The sequence below is a fragment of the Neopelma chrysocephalum genome, unplaced genomic scaffold (genome assembly GCF_003984885.1).
Source record: "Neopelma chrysocephalum unplaced genomic scaffold, ASM398488v2 Primary Assembly neopelma1_23, whole genome shotgun sequence".
In the NCBI taxonomy this organism is placed as follows: domain Eukaryota; kingdom Metazoa; phylum Chordata; class Aves; order Passeriformes; family Pipridae; genus Neopelma; species Neopelma chrysocephalum.
This window is the reverse complement of record NW_020897691.1, coordinates 37,744,355-37,769,596: the sequence shown is the minus strand read 5'-3', so window position 1 is coordinate 37,769,596 and position 25,242 is coordinate 37,744,355. Positions and strand designations below refer to the sequence as shown.

General features: G+C 42.8%; 1 protein-coding gene across 1 annotated transcript in view; it reads left to right on the top strand.

The window, feature by feature from the left end:
• Positions 1-187: 187 nt before the first annotated feature.
• LIN28B (lin-28 homolog B) overlaps positions 188-25,242 on the top strand; it is a 95,694-nt gene continuing 70,639 nt past the window's right edge. Inside the window, exons 1-3 of the mRNA XM_027694151.1 lie at positions 188-327; positions 10,342-10,390; positions 16,956-17,140. Of these exons, the coding sequence (XP_027549952.1) occupies positions 10,357-10,390; positions 16,956-17,140 (219 nt within the window). The 5' untranslated portion in view covers positions 188-327; positions 10,342-10,356. The remainder of the gene's footprint in view (positions 328-10,341; positions 10,391-16,955; positions 17,141-25,242) is intronic.

Genomic DNA, 25,242 nt, shown 5'->3' with positions numbered 1-25,242 from the left:
CCGCCCGCGGGGAGGGCGGCGGGGCAGGTGCGCGGCGGCTGCGGCGGCGTGAGCCAGCGCCGGGGCCGTGTCTGCCCGCCGCCGCCCCTCCTCGCTGGCTGCTGCTGCCGCCGCCTTCCCGCCGGGAGCACCGGTTGCCTCTGCCGCCTCAGCTCGCTTTCTCCTCCTCCTCCTCCGTTCCGTCCTCCCAGTGGCTCGGGAAGGCAAAGCCCCCCGCCGGGGGCGCCCGTCGGTGGGTGCGTGTCCCCCCAGCCCCCGCGCTCGCCTCCCCATCGCGGCAGCCGCCGGCGCAGCCCCGCTCAGCCCGGCCACCATGGCGTGCGGGAGGTAAGCGAGCTCCCTTCACCTCCCCCTTCGCGGGTCTCGCCCTCCCACCGCCGCCGCACCTGCCGGGGCGCCAGCGGGCGCCCGCGGGGAGGGGGCGGCCGGCAGGTTTCTCCGGTGCCGGAGGAAAAGTTGGGCTAGGCGGAGGCGGAGCGGCGCCGCATTGTTGTGTGTGCGGGCGCGGGTGTTCCCTGCGGACGGCGGCGGGGCGGGTGTACTTCCGGGTTCGCACCTTTCTCCCTTCGCCGCCGCGCCCCCTCCTCCGCCGGCCGCGCTGCCCCCGAGCCCGCCCGGCCCGCCCCCGGCCGGCAGCGCCCGAGTTGCCGGGACGGGAGAAGGGGGTGCCGGGCCGCGCCGCGCCTCAGACGCGAACGACGACGGCAGCCGTGGTAGAGGAATGGTGAAGGGACGAAGCCGCCCCCCGCGCCCAGCGGGGCGCGGGGCGCGGGGCGTAGCGCCCCGCCAAGAGCAGGCGGCGGCCGGGGCCGAGGGACTGGCCGCGGTGACGGTGCGGCAGCCCGACGCCAGGGGGCGGCCCGCGCCCCGCCGACAGCCACCGCCGGATGGCGGTGACCGCCCGGCGAGCCGCCGCGGCCGGGCGGGGCGGGCGAGGAGCGGCGCGGGGCGCCCGCGGCCCGGCGGAAGGGAAGGCCGGGCGAGGAGAGCGGACGGACGGTGGGACAGGAGCCGCCGGGCGGCGCGTCCGCCCCGAGGCGGCCGGGGAGCGGAGGATGGGGCGGCGACGGCGGGCCCCGGAGGGCGCGGGGCTCGGCCGCCCGGCGGTAACACTGGCGGAGCGGGCGGGGGCCGCTTGTCACGCGCGGCGCCGTGTGCGCGATGCGGGATGTTTAACGCGAGTGGCGACGGTGCCGCCATCTTGGATGGCTCCCGCCGCGCCGCGGGGAGCGCGGGGTCGCGGCCGGGCGCTGCCCGCCCCCCCCGGGGCTGCGGAGACAGCGCCGGGGACCTGCGTGGGAGCGTGGCCCCGCCGGGCCGAGGGCGGGCGGGCTCTCCGGGAGACTGTGACACGGAGCCCCGTGGCTGGTTCTGAGGTTCCGGGCACGGTGCGGGACGCAGCGCGGGGGAGAACAAATAAAGTGCCGACGTGCCTCCAACACGCTTCGTTCCTCCGTGTCCGGTTGCGCGCCCGGGGGGAGCGACGGCGGGGTCCGTTTGGGCCGTCGCCGCCTCGGTGGGGGCACGGCAGCGGCATCCTCTCGCTCCGCGCTCCGAGGGGAGCGACCATATCTGACCGCCGGCAGTTCCATGCGGCTGTGGTATTACTGAGTAAACCATAGAGCGGGTCAGATAACCACCTAGCGAATGACTAAATTGATCTAAAAATAAGCAAACAGCAGTAATGCACGCAAATGTTTTGCCCAAGCTGGCACAAAAATATGAATCTGGCGTATCTAAATAAATTTGAAAACTCTGGGTTAATTTTCAATATTCTTTATCTTTAACACGAGGGAATTATCCATTATAATCTGATAAACATATTACCTAAAGAGATTTGATTCATTTACTTGTTTCTCTCTTAGAAATTGTTAGCTTGTTAGTGATGATGAGTAAATGATGTATGATGGTCTTGCAGTGATGGGACAAAACAGTAGTGCACGCTTCACCAATTTGTTTACAGACTTGACACTTTTTCCTTATGTAACTGGTATTGGTGTTCTTTTTAAATAGGCCATACACAAGACTGGGGTTTTTTTCCCCATCTAATAACCTGTCTTAGAATTTCACGTCTTGCATGGAAACACTATTAATAATCGCAAGTACAGAGGAGCGTCCTGTCATGAGTATGTCATCAGATACTAAGAAAATAATTACAGCTAAATTTGGTCATGCTTCATTTAAATATAGTTGTGTATAATTTTAGTGGTGTCTGGATATAACATTGTACTGAAATGCAGTAGTGCATGTTTACTGTTAGGTTGATACTTGTATGCTTTGCTTTACAAAACTACAGATTATTTATTTTTTAAAACACACCAAAAAAAACCTTAATGCTTCAGAGGAGATAATAACTGAAAAAAATTGTTTGGAAAATTACTTATAAGATATGCAGCTAAGCTATGGTTGTTTAGAGGATTATGATTTCTTTTTTTCTCCTTGGTATACAGTAGTAAGAATCAATATTGAATTAAATTATTACCTTAATTATTAATATGCCAGGAAGTCAAGTTTCCTATGCTGTAGTCAAATGAATCATGTATGTAATGGCAAAAATAGTGATTATGGGTGATGTTTGTCCCATGCAGTAGTTACAAAAATCCAGCTGTACTAGAAACTCTGCCTGTGTGTTTATGACAAAAATAACTGTCTTCTACTCAGATTATTTTAAAATATATTCTGTAAAGGGCATGTGCTGCTGTCTCAGTTTTATAAAAACTTTATTTTTTTAATCTGAAAATGTTTAAGCTGTTGTGTGCTGAGAATTTCATGAGAGGGAAAATGGTGATAAGTAAATGAAGAAGGAAACCCCAAATGCTCTCCCTCCTAGGCCTGAACAGCTGCAGTCTAGGCCATTCGCAGGATGCAGTTGTAGGTCACACACAGCGTTTCACGTTGCATCCCCAAGCACAGAAGCGAATTTCGAAGCCCAAGCCATTAAACCATTTGTTCCTCTTCTTTCCCTGTTTTGTAACTCCGTGGCAGCGTTTTGTTTGACTTGCAGCCGAATCCCGCGGTGTGCAGCGCGATCCTGGGGCGGACGAGCGAGGCACCACGCGTCGCTCCGAGCAGGGGCTGGGGCGGGAGGCAGTTTCCAAAGGAACCATTTTCCCCTCGGCGGGGAGCCGAGCACCCCGCGTCGCCGGGCGAATCTCGGCGGGGTGGTCGTGCTGCCCGAGGGGTCCCGGCCATGCAGCGCCGTGACCTGCGGGGCGCCCGGGACCGGCGGGCGCGGCCCCTTCTCCGGCGGCGCGGCGCTGTCCGCGGTGCTGAACCTCGCGGCCATGTTATTCCCGGCGGAGTCCGGACCGCCGTCCCGTCCTGTCCTGTGTCCGCCTGGGCGGCTCCGGGTGCTTCAGCGCAGGGAGGTCACGGCAGGGTAGTGCTCTCACCCACAGCCTTTATGTAATACACTGTGTCGCTCTGGTATCGAATACTGGCAGCAAAATCAATGACAAATACTACAGTGCTTTCTCCTTCAGACCACCAACACAGATTTTTTTTGCAGCCAATTTGGGAAGTGTAACGTTACGTATATGAAAAGGAAGTGCAGCTGAAACCAGCAACTAGACAGGAACTTGGCATTTACTATTTTTAACCACAGGTTCAGTTTATGAAAGGACATTCTGAAAGCGAATCAAAACAGCGTGTCATCAGTGAGAATGAAATAATACAGGGAAAGTTCAGGAAAAAAGTGGATATCCCTTAGCAGCAATGCAAACACAGGCATGAGGTTTTCTCTTTTCTTCCTCTCTTTATGAATAAACAGTTAAATTTAGAAAGGTGTCCAATCTAGTAGATTATTTTTTCTAAATTCACATTCATGTGCTTCAGCCTCTCTAGTATATGATAAAAATAAAAAGGCTTTTTTTCATTGCAGAGACAAATGTTCATTTTCTGTAGTTGCACACAGGGTGTTTTGAATGCAGTTGCACAATAAAAAGCAAATATGCTCCCCTGGTGTAATGAGTAGAGGCTAAAAAAAAAAAGACAAACCCAACATGATGTGTTTTGTATGAGAGGATAACAATTTTAAAAATATACATTCTGCTTCTAAAAATAGAATGAATTGATATGCAGGGTCTTCAAATTAAAGGTCAGAGGTGACAAACCAGGACAAAGGTCATGCAGCTCATTTTCAAGCAATCAGTTTCTAGTTTTTTCATGCTTGAACAAAAGCTTAATTATACAGAAAAGTGAGGACTGTAATATTTAACTAGTCAATTTTAACAGAGAAAGAGAGGTAGTTTTACAAAATTCCCTATTTTCTTGAATGTAGCTCTATTATGGAATTATTTGTGCTACTGTTACTGATACAAAAATGGGTCTGTCTTAAATTTAAGCATTTAAGTACATTTCTTAGGTTAACATTTAAAAATCTGCAATCTGTATTTAGTGTTAGTACTTGAGAAATAAGAGGAGTGTGTAACTATTTTCTGCTTTGTCAGTGATTTTAGCAAAAAAAAAAAAATCTATCCTGATCATCCATACTGTTAATTTCAATAAAGTTAAACTGCAGGCCCATTCATTTTGGCATTTGTGCACATACTTATAATTTCTAGCAAACCACTTTACTTCCCCCAAGTCCTGTTTCCAGTCTGCAGCATTATGTGTGTCAGTGTGCAGTAATTATACAGACCTAAAGCCTGACTGTTGAGTTCATATATGTATGTGATTATCATTTTATTATATGCAATGTCTAAGAATCAGGGTTTTTAACAATTTGAAGAGATTCATTCAATGTTAATAATATCACATTTAGACTAAACGAAGCTTTCATAAATATTCTAAAGGTATGTAACAAATATTCTGTAGGTAACATTTGATACATATTTAGACCACATGTAGTAATGCAAAACCCAAGGCTAACTCCCAGAAATTCAGCTGTTAAAATTTGTAAACTCACTAATAATTTTGTATCACACATTAAGTTTCTGCTTCGCTTTCAGATTCTGTATCTCCTGTACCTACTTCAGCTACTGATGTATGCATTGATTTTAAAGGTTTTCATCTTTTATTTTAGAGATTGTGAAATTTTAGTTATGTATCACTGATGTTGCTGTTTACTTTTTTTTTTCCTGGTTTAAATTAATGACCTATCTGCACTAAAGTTTATAAAAAAATGACCATTGCGTTACTTTATTTGTTTGGTTGTTTTAAACAGTGACTATCAGAAGCCATGACATTCAGGACTGATGTCCACTCCAGTTGAAATGAGAAAGATGTGCCCCGTACTATCCATACTTCTAGGAAAGTGAATATTGGTGTTTAAAATATAGACACTTATCTGCTCTTTAACTTCTATAATATTTTATATGATTATTTTAATAGACAATATCCATATCAGTATTTGATAAGCATGTTATAACTACAAATGATAAAAAAACTCCATCTTCAGTAGTGCTCCAAGTAATAATTCAGTGACAGAAAAACCCCAACCAAAATGAAGAAAGAAGATTCTGTGTTTTGTAGGTAAATAGCACATGCAAATGAAACAAAAATTCTGTGCAAAGGAAAAGATATGTGAAAGGTATGTAAATTCTGTCAAAACAAGTATTAATGTAAAACATCTCAGAAAAGAGGTCTGAACAAACCAGTTCAGTTGTTATAAAAGCAAATAAAAATTATATAATAATATATTTTTTAAAATAAAACTTATAGTGCCATCACTTTTGAGGGGATGATGCAACATCTCTATATTAAATGTGAACAATATGTATTCGATTTAGTGTAACCAGGATGATTAGAAAAAAATACACATTTTTCTTTGAAGATTTAAGTATTTAATTCAACTTGTCAAAATGTCTCTTAATTTGGCCTTTGACATGTATCTTTTCAGCACTTCATTTGGCATTGTTTTGTTTGCAAATAGTTATCAAGGGGGAAAATAAAATCTTATTCTCTATATCTAGTTTCTCACAGGAATAAGCAATTACAAAATAAATCAGTGATCAAGTTCTGAAAAATATTTTGATCTATCTGTGATTTGAGAATTGTGGCTTTTAAAGTTTTCTTCCTCACAAGGTACTGATACTAATTTTTATATAAAAATACTAAGAAAAATCCATCTGAAAACATAAATAAAATCACAAAGTAGTTTTTTGTTTCCTTTGCTGTATAGCAAATCAATGTGTGGCAATTTCAACAAGCACCTGCTAACAGTAAACTGAGAACAAATTATTTTAAATATGAAGGAAGTAGAAAAACAGTAGTCATTTTTAAATTGTGTATTTAAAAAATTCATCTTTGAATCACAAAATATTGTTTGAAACATTTGTTTTTCATTGTTTTTTAATTAAATAGTTATGATAGTTTAATATATGTGTATTCAAATGCAGACTATAAGAAATTGCAGATTTTACTAAATCAAATACACTAAATATGAGAATTATACATAAGTAATTTCAATCCTTAAAAGTATCCTTGTTCAGCATTTTCCTTTATTATGTATTATTAAAGTTTTAAAGTAAATAGATCCTAAATAGTTTTTAATGCTAAAGCAATTGTCAATGTAATAACAGCATTTAATTTTGAGGAGAAGCTCTGACCCTATAGTTGTCAGGCTTTCATTAGCTCACATTCGGATATGGTGGAGTTTATAACTCTTTTTTAATACCCAAAAGAATCAGATTCATAATAGTGGTGGAAGCACATTTTACCTTTCTTCGTTCCTGTTCTCAGTCAAATGACATTCTTACACATAGTTAGAAGGTGCATAACTGGATGTTTGGTCTACCAAAATGTGTACTTCATTTCTTAAAAACTAAGATATGCATAGACTCTGTAGGGAAAAAAATCATACCTAGCTGTTTTATTTACTTGAAGCTGTAATTACCTTCCTTCAATCCAGTGACAAAAGTAGGTAAACTTAGCAAAGAAAGACTAAATTTTAATTTGCTAGTTGTTCAATTAATTTTCTTAAGTCAGCATTATTTAAATATTTTGTCATCTCGTAGACACTTGCTTTCATCTTCACTTGCTAGAAAAATAAAGGAATGGTATAAAAACAGAAGTATGGAAGAACAGCAAAGTAAATTATGGCTAGACTAAGAAGAAAATTGTGAGAGCTTTCAACTTTCCCCCCCCCTGTAATTATATAAGGACATTGATACTTGAGTATACATTTTCAGGAAATCTTAATTTTTCTTATTTATGCATTTCAAACTAACTATATTTTACTGAATTAAATGAAAAGGGGGAAAAGAGTCTATATAATAAAACCATCTCAGGAAGACATCCATTATTTAGAACTGCACACTGAGGAATCCATGTAAAACAAGTTAATTCAGAGTGTAAGACTACACTCAGTTGTGGTGTTTGAAATCAAAATACTGTGTGCATAGTGCTTCTACTAGCAGTCAAGAACTGTAAATCAGAGTAAGATTAATTTTATCTGACTAGTATGTGTGTGTATGTATTTTAAAAGCTGATGTTTTATGCTCCATGCTTGGATTCTGTACAAAGAGTTTTAAAATTTTGTGTATATGCTTTGCAGCATTCATCCATTTAAGTCTTCACTCCTGATGATTTAACTAAAAGAGATCCTTTTAACATTGGAATGTTTTCCCCTATTCCTTTACATCACTATCTTACTTATTTGATATAAAATATAGTATTGGTGGTTTTGTTTTCTAGTTTTCCTGTGCTCTGATCATACTTACATTATTGAGCATTCCTTAAAAAAGTACTGCTGGCTTTACTCTGTGGAAGAAATCACTCCCCTGGCTACCCCTGACTGTGAAAGAAACAGGTTTAACATCTGAATTTTATTTTCAACTTACTTTTAGAGAAAAGCATATAACTTACTTAAATGGAGTAACTATATATGCCCGCTTTACTTTCTTCCAAGCAAATTGTATTTCTAAATCCTTTGGCAGCAAACTTACTTAAGCTAATGAATTCAAAACTATCCATAGCTAAGAGAATTAGAGAATTCCTTTTTTATATATATAAACTTGCTGTTATTTTTTACTGACCAATAAGTTGTCAAAAAATACACTGCATAAGTTGTCCAGTAAGCTGAATTACAGAGTGTATTACCTGTAAGGGACGGTGATTACCTTTATTGGGTGTTTGTCAGTGTGCCTTTAACCGATACTGCGCTTTTCATTGCATTTCCTGTCCAGCAATATTTCCATATGGTCTTCTGTTGCATTATTTTTGTGCCTACTGTTACAGTATCCTTCCACATGATATGAATGCCTAGTTAAAATAAGGGTTGCTTTCAAAGGAAGGGACTTTTTCTCTAAAAACACATTGCTATCTAGTACAAAATTCCTAAGCAGCATTCATTTACTTATTTGCAGTTACAAAGTTCATGTAAATGCTGAGATCATTTCAGAACTAAAATGCCAAAATATTTTTGTGGTTTGTACAGCATAAGGAGGCACAGGAGAGAGTTCACCGTGAGCCATTTCAGAGCCCAAACCTAATTCCATTTAAATGGAATTTACCTCTTTCAGTAGGATGCAGCACAATACATGCCAAAATAGTTTCTCATTTAAATTTTCTGTTTAAATGAGTTCACAGAACTGAAATGCCCAGGCTTTTCTACACTAATATCCTTTAAGTCAAGTTTTGGGCATCGTATCAGGAAGCTTTTTGTAATAACTATAAAAAATTACATCTTTTTTCTGCTTAATAATCTGTTATATTTGTTTGACCCTCTAAAAGATGTGATGCTTACAAATGTGTTATGAAATGGCAGTACTGGAAACAAGAATTACTTGAACTTGTGCTGTTTTCTGCTACAATTTTTAAGAACTGTACTTCCCTGCTTTTAGTTCCTACACCACTCCCCAAATACTTATTTTCAATCCCTTCATAAACAGAAGCAGGCTACATGCCAAAGCCAAGAACGGATCCTTTACTCTATGCTTGCATATTTCATTATGTTGCATAAATAATGCAAGTAAATCTGAAAGACACAAAAGCCACATAGCCACAGGTTGGCAGAACAAAGAAACAGATACAAGAGATTGGGCTTCAGTGCTTGAAGGTGTAAAAGCAGAGCTAGGTTTAATACATGGCAAAAGTCCACACAATTCCAGTGGAAAACTTAGTTACTACAAAAGAAGAGAAACTGAATCAGCTTGCCAGTGTTGTTGCACTGAAAAGAAAGATACTGCTACCCTGTTTTCTGATTTCTGGTGTTGGAAAGGATTGAGGATAACTGACTGTAGGGGAAAAGAAGTTAGAGAGAAATTTGGTTTTCATTTGGCTTTGGTCATTCTTGTTCTTACTTTGCTCACTCCTAGTAGGATATCTAATTTTTTTTTTTAATAAGAGAGCAGGATAACTGTCCAGATGTGCTTTTAAATTGGAAAGAAGACAAAACTCAGATTTCTCACAAAGAGTAGAGAACTGGGCTTATATCTAAACAAAATATCATATATCAAAACCCCACTGTTTTTGGTGGGGTTTAGTTAAGATAGATTATTCAAAAAGACAGTAGAGGGTGACAAGAGGACAGGCTTCTGGCAGGTGAGTTTGTGCATGCTCTTATCTATTCATCTTTCATTTGGTAAACAAACTGGGCAGCATAAGTAACAAACTTACTGCAAAACCAAGGTATTTTTCTTCATGCTTCCTGCCATCTGCAGTGCTTTTTTCTGCATTATATTTTTATTAGCATTCTATGAAATTAGCCAGGCCTTTCTTAACTAGACCCAAGGTACACCTTCCATGAAGTTTCAATCGAGTCACACATCTGTATTTGTATGATGGACTGGTTTTGTTCAGATTGAGACCTAGAATTTAATACCATTACTATGCAGTTTCATCACTGACATAATTGAAAGCATTTTTCTTTTGATATTTATAAATTGGCATTGAGTTACAATTTAGACCATGAAAGAATCCTGTACAATTATTTTATTGGGGCTTTTTCCCTTAATCATACACAAGCTATGACTTGATTGCTTAATATGTACAATTTAAGCATAGTAAAGACAAGTCACTAGTTCTTAAGTTACCTATTGCAATTAATTATTGATAAAGGAAACAAACACCTTCAAATATTCTGCAAATCTGTGTCTCTTCCCTCTGTTGTTATCAACTGCATAGTTTTCATAAGAGACCAATGAAAGGGTCTTTACTGGTGCTAGGGAAAAAAAAAAAAGCAGTGGCTGATTTTTTATCTTACGCCTTGGTTCTGATTGTGATTCATTGTGGTTCTGATGAGCTAGGTAAGTCTCAAAGAGTAAGTTTATAGGTCACTTCATAGAGTCAATGCCCTGGCATTCTTGGCCTCCTAATGAGCTGTTAAACTGGAGAAGAAGTAATTAAATATGGTACTCTGGTACAGTGTACACGGTACTGACTCCAGCTCTCTGATTTTAGGTTCCTCAGAAGACGATGAGGTCATTCAAGAAGGTCTCCTCATGCTCAGGTCAGTCTTCTCTGTAGCATCTTACATGGCTGACTATGTACCCTCCCTGGGGGGCGTTAGCCCTGTCAGTTGCAGCACTTCTGTCCCGCTGACTTTGATGAACATAAGTATTGGATGGGAGGGGGAAGACTCGTTAATTTCGTGCACAGGCTCCAGAGTTGTTCTTTGATGCAGTCTGAGTGTTGTGCTTCTGCAAGAAAAATAAACAATTACGTAAGAAAAGTTTATTTATCGTAACCGCACCTCAGATACCTGTCACAAGTTGTGGGAGCCCACGGGTTTGTATGAGCGCTGCACAACCACCACCGCAGCAGACGTACCAGTGGGCGCACACATCTCAGTCGCTAACATACCTACTTCTCGAGTTACTATCGTGCCGCTGTCACGTTACCGCCACGCAGCCCCCTCCCATCGCGACGCCTCAGCAGTGCCGCACATCTGCCCTTTCAGCCCCACTGCCTTTCCAGCCCCCAGCCCTGGCACCCTCCGTGGCCGCCCGGGCCGCCGCATGCTCGAGCGGGGGCTCCCCGCGGAGGGCGCTGCGCGCCCGAGGGATACGCGCGTCCCCGGCTACCGCACGGCGCCGGGAGACAGATAGCCTGGGGCGGGCGATGGCAGGGGCCGGGTGTTGCCTGTGTGCTGCGGCGGGAAGAGCTGCCCCTGTCACTGCCGGGCTGGCGCAGGCGAGAGCGTCTGGGCAGTTGCCCGTCGAGGAGGATGCGCTCCCCGCTGAGGTATGCACACCACGCGCCGATGCGGCTGTCACAGGTGAGGAGAGGAGCTGGAACGAAAGCGCCCGAGCCACAAACCCGCCCGCTCATAGCCCTGCCCCTACCTCGCGGGAGGCGAAGCGGTGAGAGCGGGCCGTGCGGCCGGTGCCTCCGCGAGGGCCGGTCCTCCCTGGGGGGCGTTAGCCCTGTTAAAAGGTCTACAGCGACGACTGGCCAGAGCCTCCTTAAATCCGTCGGGGAAGCGGCCGCTATCAGTTGCAAATCCGCAGCTGAGAGACGGTTAATGTACGTGAGACCACATCCTGTATCCGAGCGCTCCGAGTGAGTCCCTACCGCGTCCTCCTACCCGCGGATCATGCGCGGGATCACAGTAATTCCCAATATTTTGTAAGTCTCCCCAGCAAACCGCCAGCATTGCCAGCAGAGATCCACGGACGGCAGGGCGGACCTGCGGGACACTCACAGCCGCCGCGTTGCGTTTCAACAAAAAGTGCTCGTAAAACTCGTGTTTGAAACCGCGCTCCAGCCGTCAGTTCGAGCAGCGCCGCCTGCAAACGGCGGCGCGATTCCTCGGCGAGGGCCGCCCCGTTCACGTAAAGGAGCTGAGGCGGGCTCCGGGCAGCCGTGCGCGCCCGCCTTAGGTGGGACGGGAGAAGAGCGCCAGGACAGCCAAAAAACTGTGCTCCAGCGGCCGGCGGGGGCGAAGGGAGAGAGGCCCCTGCTGTGCTCTGAAACAGCATTTCCCGAAAAGAGCTGAGTGGTGCGAAGGGCGCCGCTGTAAAACCCGTAACTTCACATCCCGCAGTCGCACGTCGAGCAAATCCCGTCATTAGTAGACCTGAGCCGTGGGCAGCGCGCAGTTGAGTCGGCGCTGTGGTTTGTTAAAAAAAACCAAAAAAAACCCAAAAAAACCACCAAAACCAATCCCCACACATGTTTTCTAATAATAGTTCGCGGCATTAATACGAAGGGTAATAAACCCGGCCAGGGCACAGCGGGAAGTTGGCAGTGTCTATAGCACGTCCGACCCTGCTGTCCTAAAGGCGCGGGAAGGCACACCGCCACGTCCCCGCCGGGAAAAAGCCGCACTTTCTGGAAGTGTGAAACAAAAGCCCAGGGGCAAAGCCCAGCGCTATGGGAGGCTTAAGGGGAGAAACCCGCCGCTTCTGGGGTGCTGACGGAGCGCGGCCGCTGGACACCCGAGCCCCCGCGCCCGGTGGGCGCCCGACTTTCACCCTCCAGGGCGCCCCAGCGGGCGAGGAGCGGAGGAAGCGGCTTCCCCTCCCTGCCCTCCCTCTGAGCGGCACAACCGCTGCCGGCAGGGAAGCCCGCCGGGCCCCTGGCAACCCCCGCCCTCGCCCGGTGCTGCACGTCGGCGGAAAGGGAAGGCGGCTTTGGCGCCCACACTGTAGGTGAGAGGGTTTTGGCGGGAACAGCTCAGCACTGGCACGAAATCCTGGCCGTAGGGAGCGGCGGGAAAGGCCCCCTCGGCCCCCGCGCCAGGAAGAGCCGGTTTCGATAGAAACTGTTTAAGAAACACGACGGGCATCTCATTCCGTCCAACATCGGCGGGGCGGCGCCGAGCAGCCAAGCCCGGGCAGTGGAGGAGAGGGGGCAGGGGCGCCCCGGCGCCGTCTCTGCCCCTGCTGCCTGCCCGTCGGCGAGGAGCGCTGCTGCGCTTTAAAATGGGAAGTGGTGGCAGCATCCCGAGTTCTGCTTTCAAGTGTAAAACATGCGTTTCGTTTCAAATGCACGCAGCTCCATAATTTGTTTGGATTTTGTGGTTTTTTTCCTTTTCCCTATTTTGTTTTGGGTTTTTTGGGGGTTTTTTTGTGTGTTTTTTGTTTGTTTGTTGGGGTTTTTTTGAGGTGAAGGTCTTTCTTTGAGGGGGGGGAGTGGTAGTTAGGGTTAGAAGGACAATTATTCCAGCTTCCTATAATTGTTTTTACCAAAATTAGCATCCATTTAGCAAAATGTAAGGATATAAATGTTTTTTAATAGATAAACTGTTACCATTAGACTAATTTTTCCACGAACCGGCTTGTTCTGTAGGTTTTTTTCCCTATTTGTCCTCTTTCCTCCTCTTCTTTGGGAATGAATTTTGGAAAGGTGTTCGTGGGTTGGGGTTTTTTTTAAGTTTTCCCTTTTTTTTTTTTTCCCTATCTTTTTCCCGGAGAGTTCTCAGCTGGCAACAGCTCTCTACCTTCCACAAAACTTGAAAGGCTGATGTCCCTTGCAGGAAATGAATGAGTCGATAACATCTGACACCAGTGACCAGTCCAGTGACCCCAACCTTAATTCCACTAATACTGGAGGCCTGAAAATCTCAGTAAAGACCCATTGCAAATCCCACCCCCCTCCATTTTACAAAATCCGCACTTATTTTGCAACGTAAGAAATAATTTGCAACCAATATATTTACAGTCTTTTATTTATGTAGTTTTGTAGTCCTTATTCATCGAAGAACACATTATACTGATTTTTTCACTGAAATTTGCTAACAAGACATTTTGTCCATTTAATGAACTCCGTCTACTCTTTTGTGTCTGTTTAACCAATATTCTAGCCTCTAAGGATTTTTTATACCAAATATCGTTAAAATAAATCAATCTTTAAAAATAAATATCTTTAAAATGGCATTAAAGAGGATATTTTGTGTCTTTTCGAAGGGAGGGGTAGAGAGATCTCGTATTTTATAAACATGCCCTTGTGCCACAAGAAATGTACTCTTGGGCATTTCAAATAAACGGTGTAAACATTGTTTTTTTCCGGTAACCTTAATTTCATGTCTATAGCTGGGGTTTCACGTGGCTTAAAATCTCGTACATTTATATATTACATACCGTCCCTGTCATAAGATCCAAGCATATAAAATTACTGATTTAATATTTTAACATAATCGCTATTGTAAGGGGGGAGGGGAGGTTATGAGCCAAAAGCAGCGGTATGTTGCACGAATGCGTAAGGCAGGTCAGTGTAGGAAGTCGACCTCACTGTTGAAATAACCTATAGGAAATTTACGGTTGACGACTGCAAAGGAATTTCGGGATTTAAAGCTTCTGCTCCACTTGCCAGGCTGCTTGTATTTGTACACTCTTGCCCACCCTCACTTCTTTCTCGCAAACGATCACACGGAGCCTGCAACTTGGTGTTTCACACAGAAATGAGGCGCTAGGGGGGGAATTGACGCTTTCCTGAAAGGCAACAAAAGGAGTAAACAGGCCCACGGGGGCAAAGGCGTTCCCCTTAATTGGGCAGACTGATCGACGCCACTTCCCAAACAACAGCAAGTGCTTTGCAAATGCATAAGCCCTCTTGCATTCAGGTTCTGAACGGATCGTTTTGTTGCTTTGGCTTTTGTTTGTGTGTCCTTGGGATAAGACAGAATGCCGGGGGGGGACGGAGTGGGCTAATAAGAAAGTCATTGAGCCCAGGTTTTAAATAGGTATGGGCAACGTTTTCAAGATATATATAATACTGGATGTAAAGCGAGGTTATATGCGAGGAGGTGGTGATGAGGACAGAACACTTTCATCTGTACCTTTACACTAACGGAGATGAACAGATGGAAAATAAAACGAATTCTCACCTAATTAGTCTGTTTGTTTATTCTGACGTCTATAAAAATATTTTAAGAGTATTTGGGGGTGAGTACAGCAACGGAAAGGCTAGAGGGCAGGGCGATAGCTGTGTACCTGTGAGCGCGGAAGGGGAGTGCCTTTGCAAAGGGGCTGTGACCAAGCCCTTCACACATCACACATTTCTTTTCCGAATTGGATCCCGTCTCCCGCTGGCAGTGAAGACTTAAAACAGCAGTCCCCGGTCAGCGTTATTCCTCCCCTCTTTGTCTTCTTTCTCCAAGGGTTTTTTTTGTTTGTTTATTTTTTCCGCCCTCCTCTTCTCCAGTAAATCCTTTTCTCTGACAGTCCTCTCCCAACTGCTGATTGAGGTTCACTCCAATTCTCGGCTTGAAAACTAGTCTCTTATTTAGGAAGTCATTAATCACATCCCCTCCCCCGGAAAGAGATGGCGGAGAAACCTGTGAAGTACAATTCCTCGCCCCATCCCCCCTTCAGAAATGTTTTGAAACGCTAAACCTCCGCACATTCTGGGCCATATTAAGGTGATATCGCGTTTCCGGCGCGCTTTTAATTTGAATGCGAAATTAGTAACGATCCGGTTATACATCTGCCCACGTTTTGCGCAGAGGGTGACACAGATGCCTCCCGGCGTACCCCGTCCGTGTCTGTACACACGTGTGTCCCTCGTCGTGAGCATCTCGCCTTCGTGTGCGTACGCGGACCCCGCCTGCAGTGGGCACAGATACCCCCATAATGTCCTCTGCACGGCCGCCCCTACATGTAGCTGCTGTTCCGTGGGCTGTATCTTCCACGGATCTTCCACACGGATCTTCCTATGGATTTGTGCATGCACGGGGGGGGGGGGGGGGGGGAAACCCCAGAATAATACGTCATCTCTATTTCCCGTAAAGAAGCGTGCAGATTAGCTGTCCGAAAAGGAAGGAGAAAAAAAAAAGCGCCGTGTTGAAAACTTCTTGTTCATTCATAAATTATTTTGGTGTGTCAAGCTAGTTGAAATGGCGATTGGCTGCTCTTGCCTCCTGCCAACCCCTTAAGGATCCGATGTGAAATTAGTAGCAAGAAAGCATGTAATTGACCGAGTCACGTGTGCGCAGGGGGCCAGAAACGGAGCGAGAGAGACGGGGAAAAATCAAAGAGGGAAAGCACATTAGACCATGCGAGCTAAATTTGCGATCGTTCAAAATCAGGATGTTAGATTAATGCAGAAGACCACTTCGATCCACAGGGAAAGTTTTCATCTCACGAGTTTGGAGCAGAGGGCCCGTGGGGCAACATGGCCGAAGGTTAATTTTCTTTTTCTATTGTTTTACTATGAATTTTGCTCGCTCGCTCTCTCCCCCTCTCCCCCTTCCCCTCCCCCCACCCGCTTTTAACCCAACTATGCGTTACCCTTTTTTAGCAGCTCGCGCAAGGGGGCTTTCTCCAAACCCATTGTTACCCAGCTCAGAAACTGTTCCGTACCGCCCACACCGATTCACAACTTGAAAAGCTTTCAGGGGGCTATTGTTTGAATTGTTCCTGTTTGATTAAGCACAGTTGCAGTGGTGGGATGAGAAAACGGCTGTACACCTGTCCCAAATTTAATCGAAAGTTTATTCCAAGGAGGAATGGATACACGTTGGAAAATAGTGGTTTCGGCGCTGCATGTGCAATAACCAATTGTGCAATCTACCCAATTTTGCTTATTCTCTCTCCTCCACCCCTCCTCGGCCGGCCTACCCCCTCGCCCCCCCGGTCCTGCGCCTTGCGAGGAGAGACTAATTGGGCTGAGAATTTCTGTTGAGAAATGGGATCGGTCTTAAACCAGCAATATTCAAGTAAAGTATCGCGTTCCGCGCTGTAATGTGGCTGAAAGATGGAGTTAAATGGAAAAATACACGTATGTACAGAAACGTGGGCTGCCTTGGGCACAGAGAGAGGGAGAGCCTCCGTGCGCAGTGTTTCCTCTCTGTAACCTCCGGTGATTTTATTTTTTTACGTATTTTGGGGAGAAGGTGTTTTATTTTAGGATTTAGGAAAAATATGCACTTTTCGTCGTTGAGTTTTTGATTTTGTTTTGTTTTCCTGTTTTTTTTCCCCTGTTCCGTTTGTACTCCTTTATACAGCGGCAAAAGGATGTTACCAGAATTTAACTCTTTGCTTTGCATCTTGTCCCATTCTTCCTTCTTTCCCCCCCCCTTCCCCCCCACCCCTTACACACACCCCCCTCCGCCTTTCCCTCTTCCTCAGCAGGGGCGAGTAAAGGTGGAGACGAGCCCGGGAAGTTGCCGGAGCAGGAAGAAGAGGAGGAATCCCAGGTTTTGCACGGAACCGGCCATTGCAAATGGTTCAATGTGAGAATGGGATTCGGGTTCATCTCCATGAGCAACCGAGAGGGAAGCCCCTTGGAGTCTCCAGTTGATGTCTTTGTACACCAAGTAAGACCTATTTTTGTCTTCCATCTCAGCCTGCCACATTGGGTCGAGTTCAGTGGGACTCTGGTTTCATGTGAAGTAACCTATTTTTTCTAGGTATTTAGGGACATCTGTAATTAAAAAGTTGCCTTAGGTAGTGGTTTTGTTGGCAGCGTTACAATTTGAGTAAATAAGGTCGTTAGATTGTGCTTAGTCTCTGTGGCTGGAGATTTGTGTAAAGAGATAATGTTTCTTCGTATCTTTTTCCTTGGTTAGAAACGTCTCCTGTGGTTTTTATTTATTTTCAAATGTCACACTTTTTAAGGTTTATCATTTGTCACCAGACTGATCAGAAACAGATAAGCCTTTCCTTGGAAACTGTTTAAAATTAAGCTGGGAAAAGGATAAATAAATGTCGGGATTCATTCAAATAACATATGAGTAGTTTTAAACGGTTTACTTGTAAACCTCGAATTACTTTTTAAAAGCTCATCTGAGATTAGTTAGTGAAATTAAGACGTAATTATAGCGTTATTTTGTAGTAATTCAGACCTGAGAGCGTCCCTGTGGTGATACTCAGAAGCGTGTATGTGGTTTGGTTGGTTGATTTTTAATTATTCCTTTCTGGGGGGGAAAAAAAATGTAACGATTAAGGATTCTGACCAAAAGCAGCGTCTCTGTAAGGCTGAAGAGGAAAGAAGGGGTGGTCCTTGGTTTTATTTTTAAGCACAACAGCGTGGATGGTTTTGTGTTTAGAACGTGGAAACTGGTATGAATGTCTTCACACAAAGGAGTTTCAAATGCAAAATAGGTACAAAATGATAAAGGAACTTTTCCCGAGGTCTGTACCGTGGCTTGTGAAGAAGGAGCATGTGTAGACCTTCCCTGGTCCTTCTGTAAGTCCAGTTGGAACAATGTTATTTTGAATTTCACCCGTCTTCTCTGTGATCAGAGAACAGAAGAGAGGTATCAGGTAAAGAGACCATTTTGGGTTTGGCTAGGGCCATGTTAGGGAGGCAAAAATGCATCTTTTTACGTGGTTGTCCATTTCCTATGACGTTTGCAATGACGAGGGAGGGCGGTGATCAATGATTATGTAGTGATTCCCTTTTAATGTTGCATTTGGTGGCCCGGCTTTATTTTGTGGTAACTTTCCACCAGGGTTTTTTAAAGCATATACCTTTGTTTAGGTTAGTAAAAGGGTGACTGAATCTTCTAAAGAAACTATTGCTGGGGCGTGTTTTCTTGTGGTGGGTGGTGGGGTGAATTTCTGGTCTTGCCTTACATGTGCCCTGCACCTAAGAGCCTGCACTTCTATATAGCTATTTGCATTTGGAATTATGTACAAAGTGTAGAAACCAATAGTGAACTTACTGAATTCCTATACTTCCTGCTTTCTACTGGCATATGAGGTGCCCCCTGTTCACTGCTGCTTTTTCTCTTTAGAACCGAATGCACGAAGTACTTCTCAGAGAAAGAGCAGTCTTTCTCCTTTCCCCCCTTTCTTCCCTTCTTTGTATCTTTTTAAGTTATGAAATTGCTCTTTAGAGTTTTATAAATTTACTTTAAAGATAACCCTCAGTTTTCTTAAAGTAATTTTATGTTAATGTATGTAATTTTTTTTTTGGTTCTCAAATAGTAGAAAAACATTTGAAGCATAGTAGTGTTGTTAATAAAAAACATAATTGGAAACAAAGATATTCTTAGACCTGTGGAAATAGAGAAGTGTTGAACTGCACGATAACTTGATACATTTAAGTAATACTAGACAAGGTGTGCGGTTTCATAATGGAAAATAGTCATAGAAAATAATAAAGTAGTAGTAAATTTGGAAGTTGCTATTCAGTTGTGTCTCCTAAAGGAGAGGACAAGAAGGAAATGTTAGACAAGTTTGTTTATTACAGTTTAATAATCTACAATTTATCCAAACCCCTGGTTTTCTGAGACATATCACGGTGTAAAATGCAGTGAAAACTATCATGTTTCATTGCACATAAACTGTGTGCTTCAGTCATTTTGAGTTTACTTACAGATATGTCTTACTGAATGAAGTTATTAGTATTCTGCAGTGGATTACCCTTACAACAAAGAAAATATATTTCTCACCTTTTTCTTTCTGATTAAATCATATATATGTATATATATATATATAAACTTAATGGTGACATGAATCTTCTTTCCATCAGTCAAAAGCAGAAGTTTTCTGTTTAATGTAATGGGAAGAAGTACCATCTATTGTGTTTCAGAGTACATTTTAGATAAGTGATATTGCTATATAGAATGCTTTGTGTTAGCTGACTAATGGTAACAGTAGCAGCCTGAGCATAAAAATGTCTTTAAATCTGTAATGTTATTTAACAGTGCTGGTTGTACAAGACAGTCTGTTGCCTGAACAGTGATTGGACTCTATTCCTACTAGTTTCATTATTTTGAAAACTTTAGTCATGTGAGAGGTCCTTTTCAAGGCAAAGATGTTAGTTTATTAATCTGTTGAAACAAAATATTGCTATCAATAGCTGTTCAAAACTGCTTTGAAAACACTATAAAGTGTTTATTTATTTGTGTGCATCAAGTGTTGCATGCATTCACTCATCCTGCAGTGTTTGTAGCTACTAGTATCATTTTATAGAATCAGGCTGTCTAAGCAGGGGAAAGAAGCTTCTAATTTACTTAGTCGAAGTCCTGTCAAAGCTAGCTTGAGCCCTGCTGCAGTATTTTTACTTTCTTATCTTACCTTTTCTTGATGAGGTTATGCCCAGTTTATGAGATCTTGCTATGAGCAAAATCTTACTGTATTTTAAGTCAAAATTCCTGTAATAGTTTAAGCTCACTATACCTAGACTTTTGAGCTTGTAATAAATAATTTTGCTCTCTTCTTTCAGTTCCTTCTTGGTTGTGAGCAGATTATAGTCATGTTTTTCTAAAGTCAGTGCTTTGCTAATTATATATATATATTTAGAGAACAGTGCTTTTGTTCGGACTTCTCTCCCCTTTCACCCAGCAAAAGTACTGTTCCTGAAACAGCTGCAGTATTGAGTTTTTAACTCTGCCTTTTAAGTCTCTCCTTTGGCGTTAATCATTTGGATTGATCTTTTCTGAACTACCTTCAGATTGTTGTTACCCTTCTGGTAATGAGGTACCTAGGGCTAGATATGTTATTTAAGGTAGAAACACGTCAGCCATTATATATGTGCATCTGTGTGTCTACAGTGTAATTGCATACACTTACAAACGTCTACATTCTTATCCTTTTTAGCTTTATTCTGATACAGCTTATATCTTTAAGTCATGTGTTTGAGTCATTCAGGGTCATATAAAAATTACAAGTCTTAAAAAACATTTAATTTTTCAAACACGAGCCATGACCAATGCAGCAATGTTCCTAGTCCATTGTTCCTGTCTTTTTATATTTCTGTCTGTCTTTTTCTGTCGTTTTCTGGTCCTCTGTTTCTTTTGCAAAAAAAAAAAAAATAGAAGAGTAGCAATGTTTGTCCTTTGTAACACTGTTAATCCAAGGAATGTGCACCTTACTGAATTTGGCTCAGTATTGTCATTTGGACTCTTAGCAGGTTACCATGGAACGAATAATACAGCTTGCTTCTCTTTTTGATGTGAATTCTGGACATAGCTATTTGTGAGCAGGCCTTGTTAAATTTTACAAAAAAATCTATTTCTCAAAGGGTAAAACAGACTGGAGACGTGAAGTGAGTGAAACATTTTGTGGTGCACGTGAAAAAGGTCTTCAACGCAAAGAACTTGGATGAGCTGAAGCTCTTATAAAATCAGAAAAGGATGATGTTTGTTATAATTTTTTTGCATTTTAAAATTGTATACACAACTTGGATACGTACAACTTCTTTGGATGCTGGCAGTAAGGCAAAAATGCTGTGTATTCTTTTTTGCACACACTTTGTACAGATTAAGTTAGAAACACGTCCCTTTTCCTTTGCTTAGCGTGAAGCCCAGATGTTAGAGATGATAATGAAGGGTAGGGTGCTGAGTGTAAACAGATACAATTAAATACATGTATGTGAATAGCAGTGGTTGTCAATTTCTCTTTCTCAATAATGTGGTCTTTCAGGATGGGATGGATTGTTCAGTTTAGATGATGTTTGTTGGGACCTGGCTCTGTAGTTCAAAATTCTTACCACATTAAGGGATTTCTGAACTGGAACCTTAAACACAATCCTTCTTTGGGATCCTCTTTTATGAGATGGGGAGAGGAAGGAAGGGAGGAGCAGCATTTAGGAGCTGGTGTATTTTGTTTTCTCATTAAAAGGAACATAGTTGGCTTGAAATTTTTCACTTTCATCTGAATTTTCTTACTGTTGCTACAAGTTACTGTTACTACGAGATTTGATAAAAATGGAAGAGTCTTTTTTCTTTCATTGAGTTCTTCTGCCCTGTACTATCATTGTATATTATAAATTTTGCTCTTATTATTTCAAGCACCTTCAACAAAAGAAAGACGAAAAAGTAGTGAGACTAGTATCGCTGTAAACAGAAGAATAAATGGAAAATGAGACATATAAGCAGCATCTGAAAAGTCTTTTCCCTTACTTGACCAACCATCCCTTTTGATGATGAATCAGATGCCTGTTCTTTGAACCCCTAGTATTTTAGGCACAGTTGAACTACTTTTTCTAGGACACTGTTGGGCATTGTATGTTTCACTCAATGTTGAATTGTGAGCACATGTAACCCCATGCTTTTGCAAGGATGCATTCATCCATCTAGCCTACCTTTTCCATTTCTTTATTATTGGGAGCATGTAAAAAGCTGTTTAATTGTTCAGGATAACTGAAAGTTCTAGGCAAGCAGGAGGGATCAGTATTGCATTGCTCCTTATTGTTAAATGTGACATAGCAATACCTGTTTTGGAATATAGAAGTCTTTACGCAGAATATGCTATTAAAGCCTTGCCACCTTTTACTTCTGCTGGGGACCAGGCAAGCCCAGTCCTAATCAAAACAAAAGTGGCTAGCAGGATTTAGAGAGGGAAGCTGAGGAAGGAAGCGAATGGGAGTAAACGTATGTCTGCAGTGAGCATGTGTATGAGAGATCCGGCAGAGATCAAACGTGGGTGTCAAAGTCTGCTCAGCAGCCTTAGCGTGTGTAGGTAGCATCTGTGATGGGTACCTGCTGGGGACCCGGAGCCAAGCTGCAGCACTCACCAAGCTGTGTTGCAGCATACAGAGAAAACTGACTTTAAATTATGGGGACCATGGAATTGCAGTGTGGAGCAGTACAGCATTGGGATTTTTTTTTTTAATTTATTTTAGCTACTAATTATGTCATTCCTAGATTTCAAATCCTGCCTATGGATGCATGGATCGCAAAATATACTTCACTGACAGCTTGATAATTTAAGATGGTTGTCTGAAGAAACTTGTAATTTGGTTATTTAAGTTACGGAACCGCCATCTTCTGAACCTTCCAGATTTCGTCTATTTACATCTAAACCCAACATTACAGTACACTTTTATTGATAGAACTATGTAGCATTTAAGTGAATAGCAACACCATTAAACCTAAGTGGTGTTAAGTCAGATCAGATTTTGCTGAAGGATTTTAAACATTGCATGTTGACAAGCAAAAATCACAAGTAGCCCAAAGGCCTGCAGTGGGACTACTTTGTCTTAAGGGATATTACCTCTTTGGCAGAGCAGTAAGTACACCCTTTCCAGAGCACGTGTCCTCCTTTTCTCCAAGGCTGAGGAAGTTGTGCACAGGGGTTGGGATACTGGAAGGAAGAGGATATTTTGTCTGAGGCACAAACATAAGATATCAAAGCAGATACATGAAATGAAGCTAAAAGGAAATGAATTGTCAGATTGGGGAAAATGTTATTGTTGCTTGTCCTGGTTTGCAACTACATTACTGAGGTATATCTAGAGCCACCCAGAGTTTTGTTTCAGACTCTTTAAAAAGTATACTCCCATGTAAATATTGTTTAATTTATCTTCCTTATGTAATCTATCACAGTAAAGGCCTGTCATTTTTCGCCACTAATTATCAACAGAAGCAAAATTAGGCCCATCAGTTTCTACAGAGTTGTATAAAAGTGACTGTAAAGCTATAATTTAAGAAAGATCCTAGGAACATAGAAACCAGAGGGTAAAGACTGTTTATGATGTTTCTTAAAACGAACACAAATAAATAAGGACATGATGTTTACATTTTTAATTCCCTGTATGTAAGGGTGCCTTTTTTTCACCTTTTGTTAAATCAGCTGAAAGTTACCAGGACTGTTAGAAAGCTATTGTGTGATACTTGGCTTTTTTAAGGGACATTACTCAGGACAGGTTTGGACTGGCTTTTGCTTGCTGGATGTCACTGATGAAAGCAGTGAATCCGTAAATTGCTAGTACATCAGCAGAGCATCAGTAAACACCTCTATATGGAAGGTGGGCAAGTGCTTCTGATTGCTTGAGCGCATTTACTTGGAGAAACTGATGTCCAGGCTTTTCCTCAGATTATTCTGGCTGTTCCTGACTTAAAATGGAGGGGGAGTTAACTCCTTGGGAGATGGCTAGGAGGGAATTCCAGATCCTTACTCCAGAGATGTCTCAGCTGCGTGCAGAGCAGCTGTGGAACTTGCTGCAAGTTTCACAATCTACTGTATTATGGAAAACTGGCACTGAATTTGATTTTTTCATAACACGCAAAGCTGTAACAGAGAGCAGGTCAGCAGCTGCTCTGCAAGCAGCTGAGTAAGGTTTTGCAGTAGCAGTGTGGGTGAATAGGTGGAGGTTGAAACTCCTACAGTCACCCTTCTTGGTGGGAATCCTATGGCCATGACTTTATTTTTACATTTGGCAGCAGTGCTGCTGCCTCGGTAAGCTTCAACAGCTTTGATATCACTCTTCCTGTTGGGCTAATATGAGTGCTTGTGGAGCTGCATGGCAAACTCAGCTGGGGAAATATTTAGGTTTGTGTCTGATTTTTATCATTTTTCATATCAAAGAAACCCCATGATCCCCACAAATACGGGTGGGCAGTGTTGGCACCATGGAAGGGTGGCCAAGGATGTAAGCAAGCAGCTGCTAGGGTGAGGTGAAGGTATTGGAGAAAAGAGGTGGAAGCTACTGTCACAGAAATGTGAATGAAACTGCAGTCTCCTCTGGTGCAAAATGGAAGAATACTGGTGTTCCCACCTTCAGCTGGGGATGGAGAGACAATGAAAGTGATAGTGATTTTCAAGGAAAAGGGCACTTGAGGGTATTGGGATGAGTACAAGCATCTGAGCTCTCCTTGGAAGTGGAATGTTTCAGGAATCTTTGGGTCACACTTCAATATTATAGCTTTCTCCTTTTGTTGTTTAGTGGTTACAGTTCAATGGTGGCACTGAAATACATTGATTGCACTTTTTAAAAAGCACTATTTATAAATCAAAAAAATCGGGGATTTTTTGGTTCATGTAAAGAATATGTGTTTCTTCCACAGAACAGAAATAAGTATATTTACAGGGTATGTTCATAATACTTTGAATATATCTTTTTAGTAGATAGGTGAGAGCTTAGTGAAATTAGTTGATACTCTAAAAGTATAGCTCCATAATTATTCCATATGTATGGAATTTCAGCTTTGAAAATTAAATACATCAACATTGAGGTGATTTGTCTGAGAGTGTGTAGAATATTCTTGTTCTATTACCAGTGCAGGAGCCAAGAAAATCACACAAATAATTTCTATTCCAAAGTTTTGATCTGGTGCTAGAATTACATTTTTTGGAAGGAGGAAGGCTGAAATGTTTGGGTTCATCCTGTTAGCATGATAGGTTAGTATTTTCACCTCTTTAAATTGTTTAACAGGTAAAATTTGAGTGAATGCATATTTAATCAGTATTTGGAGTGTATGAATTTATCTACAAAATCAAAATAATATTCCATGACTGCTATAGATCTTACACTTTGTTAGAAAACAGTAATGATGTTATTACATTCATAAATGTGTAATTTTCATGAATTTAGCTGATACTGGCTTTCCCATCAAAGATAATCTGTTCCCAGAGAGGCCCTCTTTTAATTAGTCATGATAATTTATAGGCATGCAGCGTTGAGGGATTTTTTTTCCTTGATTGCTTTTATTTTAGTGCCACTTGAGGCTACTTTAACATTTATGTT